This window comes from Columba livia, chromosome 9 (assembly GCF_036013475.1).
Source record: "Columba livia isolate bColLiv1 breed racing homer chromosome 9, bColLiv1.pat.W.v2, whole genome shotgun sequence".
NCBI classification, from domain to species: domain Eukaryota; kingdom Metazoa; phylum Chordata; class Aves; order Columbiformes; family Columbidae; genus Columba; species Columba livia.
Window position 1 is genome coordinate 176377 of NC_088610.1, and position 6002 is coordinate 182378.

Consider the following 6002-nt stretch of genomic DNA (forward strand, 5'->3'; position numbering starts at 1 on the left):
AGGTTGCTTACCGGCGAAGCCCAACGTGTCAGATTAACCCGTCACCGCTGACCCAAATCCGCACTGTATTTTCTGAACGCTGCTGCACCTCGGGGTCTGCTGAGTGAGGAGAAACGGGACCCGGCCCCACTGCTCTGTCCCCAGAGGCTGAGTACACAGCGGGAGGGGAGGCCCCGCGGGGACACGAGGGGGGTCCACCACAGGAACCCCCTCGGTCCCGGAGGGGCCGCCAGCACCGGCCGCCCAGCACCAGCACAGCGGCGCCGTCCCTGCCCGCGGGGCCGTCGCTCCCTGCGGCCGCGCGGCTGGCGCAGCGACCTGAAGCGGGCGGCGCGGCCGGTCCCCCACCGCGCCTGCGAGACCAGAAACAGGCACAACTCGGCCGCTTCGTGTCCGTGTTCTTGTGCCGCCACTGTCCCTTACTCTAGGACCAGGAAAGCAGTGTTTCAGCATGGGTAGGGAAAGAGTCACTGACACCTGTGGGTATTTTTAATACAAATCTTTATTTGTGAAATACAGCAGAAGTTCAGAAAAATCCTGAAGAGGTGAAGTGCATGTATCTGCCACAATCACACCCATTTTACCGGTGCTCTGGTTTTGCTCCAGCTGAGTTTCCATTTATACCCAGGCCAAACTACATTGGGTGTCTGTTAATTCCAACATCACAATGAAAGTGCAACTTTACTGGGAAAACAGCATAAAGTACGAGGCTGTTCTGTCAGTAGACGGGAAAATAAAAAGCATCTTTAGTGAGATGTTCAGGATGTTCAGGCAGTTGCCTGTACTAAGAGGAAACGAACCAAAGAACAGACACAGGTGGATCAGAGGAAAGCTGCATGTGACTCCAAGAGCACAGGCTGGCCCCACGTCAGCTACACCGATGGCAGCAAAACAGTTCGACAACAAACAATCCGCATTTGAGTATGCATGCAATATAAAAACCAAACCAAACCACAGAAGTCTCAAAACACCACACGCATGCACGGACGCCAACAGTGTCAGGTTTCTAGCAAACATATGTCTGTGGGGGGAACAAAAAGAAACAAACACACATTAATGGGAAGAACGGTACTACTGTATCCAACTGTAAGACAAGCACAGCGTGGCTCATCCTGCAGTTACAGCATGGAGGAGAGGCGAGAGAAGACAGTAAGAGCTTTGAAAGAACCCGACATTCAACTACGTCAATTAAAAGTGTGAAACACATTCTTAGCCATCATGTGTGTATTATATAAATCATATCTGGTTCACACCTTAAGTCATTGCAATTCCAACATTACTGCTGTGATACTGATTTTAACAACACGTTCCAACAGTTTAACAAGGCCAAAGAAATGTGGAGGGAATTCCCGTTCCTCACTCAAAGAAAGCCCTCCAGCTCCAGACCCCGCTGGATCTGCCTGCAGGTTCTGCGACCTACGTGCAGTTTGATTCCTTCTCTTAATCCTACTGAGCAATGCTGCGGTTTCACTACATGCGGCGTGTTCTCAGTAGCCTGTCAGCTGCTGTGAGCAAAATACGGGGTTTGAGCAACACAGAACAAGCAACCTACCACAAACTGCACCACACCACACAACAGCGGTTTAGGCGACGGCAGAGACCACGCCAGGACTCTTGTATCTCAGTTATACCACCTGTATAGTGCCCATAACCACACGCGCCATAGGGGGAAACGCCTCCCAGCTCCTGCGCAGACCGACTTCGCTGTGACAACTGGGGAACCAGCTCAAACCATGTGGTCAAATACTCCAGGAAAATGCTGAACACAACACGCATATTAAAAAGTTGATGCTTAAGAGTAGCTAAAAAATAGCTGCTACTCCACAGTAGCATCAGAACAATGGTGTTACATGTTCATCTGAGAAGCGCGGTTCTAACTACCAACGCGTTACCTCCTCGTGACTGCAGCACAGCCCACACAGCCCTCCGACGATGCTGTTGATGATCTGGATGAAGCACAGAATGAACTCTATTCCACCCACGACAAGCAGGATGGAAAAGAGGGTGACGTTCCACTGCACGATGTTCTGAGGCTCTTGGCATTCAGACCACTTGTTATACTCAAACAAGTACCTGTACACAGCAATTAAAAGCATATTAATGTTGTGGCACTAGAATCAGATTACACCTAGTCTGTAACTGCATCGAGGATAATCACTCTAACTGGGAACAGAAAACGCAATGGTTTATTCCATGCAAAGTTTTCTCTGTTTCAGAACATGTTGAACTACCAACCATACATTTTAGTTAAGTCTTCCTTTTAAAAAAATATCTAAGCTACAAATGCAGGATCTTCTATCACCAATTAAAGTGACACAAGCTCAAGACAGCTGAAGGAGCAAAGCTATTGCTCAAAAGAACCACACAACTTTCCGGGACTGGGCCTTTATGCCAAAGACAGCGATTGCTGATCTGAAGTCACCTCCTCTCCCGTGCCGCTGTCCTTCGGCGCTTCACACGCCTAGTCTGGAAGATCCAAACACGGAACGCATTTAGAGGGTGCTCCTGGACTCCAGCTGCTCCTCCTCGCCCGCCCCGTGGGGACACGGGCACTGACGAGCCTTCGGCAGCACTGGGCTCAGTTCTTCCGCACTCATCAAAGCCGGGGAGGAGGAACGTCCCCTCTTGGGAGAGACACAACTGAGCGGCCCAACTCAGACTCTGCTGCAAAGGATCTTTATGCGGCTTCTGAGTGCTCCAACAGCCTCCAGTCTGGCACCGGCCATACGCTGCTGCCAGAAACGGCCTGAGGTTGCCAGTCACAGGGACACTGTAGAACTATGTCACGATCCAACCCAAACCCTCTTCCAGCCTGCAGGATTTGTAGGGATTAATGAGGGATAGCACAGAACTCAGCTACATGGGCTTGGTTTGCTGGAGAACCCCAGTCGGGGATAATTAAGAGATTTTTGACCTCCCTGCCTTGCAATGTACAGAGATTCTTATAAACCTTTTCTAGTTCCAAAGGTTCTGTGCCATTGCCCGTAATGAAGACATAACGTGGTTTTACACCAACACACAGCAACAGAAGCAAATCTCACAGAACAGTCTTACACAATTGCTAAGACAAATTTCATAACAATGCTATTCACAGTTAGTAAATCCCTCAAAGTCCTAAAACTTTGTACTTTATGTTAGAGATGTCAATGGACATGTGGTATATAGATATTATTACCTATACATATGCACGTCCAGATCCCTTTTTGTGGGACAGAGGCTTTCCATTGCTTTGGTTTTAAAGTACAGTAGCTGGCGCCATCTGTTCAGTTCTTAGTGAGCGAGAAGCGTAAACTTACGGATGGATCTGGGCACCCAGTTACTGGGTATTGGCGAAGGGCGCTGGGACAAAGCCCATGTGTGCCCGCGGGAAGACACAACGTCCTCACGAACAGACAACTTACCCTCCAGAGGACCCGGCGAAAGGGTAGACCCAGTTTCTTTCTAGGTGAGTAAAACAATACGGTCCATGAGACAAGCCCAGCGCTGAAATGATCACACAGTATCCAGAGCCAAGGATCCCCACGAAGGCTGCCAGAACCGAGGAGAGCATCTGCACAGCAAGCACAGGCATGAGCTTCGAACACAGCACCCGCCCGCCCCGGGGCGCGGGGGTGCACTCACCGCGCAGCCCTTCCCGCAGCTCTCGTGGCCGCAGCACCCGCAGCCGTCGCCGCTGTGCAGCCCGATGAACACGGCGGCGGGGACGAGGACCTGGGTGCAGAGCCAACAGAACACGCTGCTCCGGTTTGCTGCAGACCGGGCACCAAAACGCGCACTGCGTTCACCGGTGGTGCTTCTTGGCACGGGAGCAGAGGGCAGCCCGCACCCGTTATTCGTTTCTATTAACACGGCCGGCACCTCGCCACCAGTACCGGCAGCACCAGCACCAGGACAGGTGTATTTCTGTTTCTGCTTTGTGCAGACAGCACCTAGGTGCATGAAGAGCCTGCTGTGGTATTGCTGCAGTTCACCTTTAGAAGTTCTTGTGCACATTAAAGGCTGTATGCTGCAAACAGAATGCTTTGCAAAATATGCCTTCACCGTCAGCCAGACGAGGACTAAAGATAAATCTCTCACAATTATTTTGCTAAAAAAACCCAAACTACCATCAACATATTAATTACTGAAGAGCAGGCATTTCCGTGGGACAAACCAGTCTAACTAGAGGAGAAATCTGGAATCATTTTGGCCAATTCACGCAAACATGTCATTACAGAAATCCAGCGTTTTTTACGTTTCCCAGCCAGTTTCCAGCGATGGAAATGCAAAGTACCTGAGCAGAGGCTGCCCACGGGAAACACTGACGCTCCAGAGCTTTTAGCACAACGTCAAGAAGGAGCAGGGTTGAGTGAACAGAGCATCCCCCACCAGCACTAACAGCACTTCACAATAGTTTGCAATTATGAAGACTCTGCACCCCGGAGTATGTTGGAAAATCATGAAGAAAGAACAACGTGCGGTCTGCAGACTTCACAGATTTAACCCTTTACACAACCCGAGACCTGCTGAGAGCCTTGGTTCCAGCTTTGCACTGGATTCTGCTACCTGGACTCCCTAATCTTCTCAGCTCTCAAGTGACATACTGTGCAGATAACCAATAGTAACTAATAAACCAGCTGTATGACCACATGGCTGTTATTTTGTTACGACTCCAGAGATTCCTACTGATGATATATTTCATCAATAAATTAATGTAACTGGTAAAGAAATAGTAATACCAAGTGGCTCCAAAATAAACTTGAAAGAAACCACTAGTTTATTACTTACCAAAATGCCTCCACCCAGAATGCCATGAAGGCACTCCACGTATTTGCCGAGATGATGCTCTGAAGCAAATCTTGTTTCACCATTGGGAAAATAAAGCAAAACGTTGGCCACGATGCTGAGCAAGGCAAGGACCAGCAACTTATAACCGATACACCTAGCGCGCCTTCCGAAACACATGTCCTCGGCTTTACAAACCCCTCTTCCGCGAGTCCCACCCAACCTGTCCCACTCCTGTCCACACTCAAAAGAAGATCAGCCTTTATTCTCACCTCCTTAAGTACCTTAAGCACCCAGGTGACCTGCCTGCCCGGGTGACGTTCGCGCCTCTTTGTCACCAATTGCAGCAGGGAGCAGGGAACGCCACCACCCTTTGGAAATGCAGTAATTGTTGTCAGACCAAATGCAATCAAGGAAACATTGAATACCAGGTAATTTCACCCTAATATAGGATGTTTGGAACGGATCACCGGTGATGAACAACAGGCTGAAACCACAACACAAGTTCTGTTAGGAAATGAAGGAAAAATGTTTTAATTTGCTGGAAGCAGCTTTGAGTTTTAGGTTTATAGACTGATTCACAACAACCTGAAGCCAGGGAGAGACTCGTCTGATTTCAACAGTATTGAGTCAGAGGTTTGGGTATAAACAGAAAAAGGTCTAGAGCAATGAGGAGTATGTAGAGCAACCTCTTTTGCTATCCTGCTGATGGAGTAAGCGCAAACCTCACCACGAGGTTGGCAAACAAATCAAATGGACAGGAGGCTTCACAGAGTGTCCTCTTTCTTGCCACTCTAAGAGCAGCTGAATTTAGATGAACAGCCCTTTGTTAAAGCTAAACCTACAAACACTGGTGAAAAATACTGCTTCCAGAGAGGATTACAAAATACAGCCCTTGCTCTGACATTTCATGTATAGAAACACACAAAAAAGGAAAGCGCAAACAGAGATAAATTTATTATATCAGGGGTTTCCAAACTGTGTGACATGTACCAGTAATGTTAATGTGCATAGCAAACGGGGATGCAAAGTGACCTGAGAAAATTGAGACCCAGCCTTCTATCTTCTCCCTCATGCCAATTTTGCTAAAAGAGCCGAAATGTTCCCTGTTCCCACGCACTGGGCCCATGGGCACGAGCTGCCGGGCCCGCGGGAGCTGCCAGGCTCATGGGCACGAGCTGCCGGGCCCGCGGGAGCTGCTAGGCTCATGGGCACGAGCTGCTGGGCCCGCGGGAGTT

General features: G+C 49.3%; 1 protein-coding gene across 2 annotated transcripts; it reads right to left on the bottom strand.

The window, feature by feature from the left end:
- Window positions 1-484: 484 nt before the first annotated feature.
- TM4SF1 (transmembrane 4 L six family member 1) lies at window positions 485-5032 on the bottom strand. Of its 2 annotated transcripts, XM_065073293.1 has the most exons (5): window positions 4768-5031; window positions 3622-3711; window positions 3402-3550; window positions 1893-2073; window positions 485-1021 (listed from the first exon to the last, which is right to left on the bottom strand). In XM_065073293.1, the coding sequence occupies exons 1-5, from the start codon at window positions 4942-4944 to the stop codon at window positions 1007-1009; spliced, it is 612 nt and encodes a 203-aa protein (XP_064929365.1). In that variant the 5' UTR covers window positions 4945-5031; the 3' UTR covers window positions 485-1006. The 2 variants fall into 2 exon arrangements, with proteins under 2 accessions (XP_064929365.1, XP_064929366.1); XM_065073294.1 differs by lacking the exon at window positions 3622-3711 and having other exon boundaries at window positions 4768-5032.
- Between the last annotated feature and the right edge of the window lie 970 nt (window positions 5033-6002).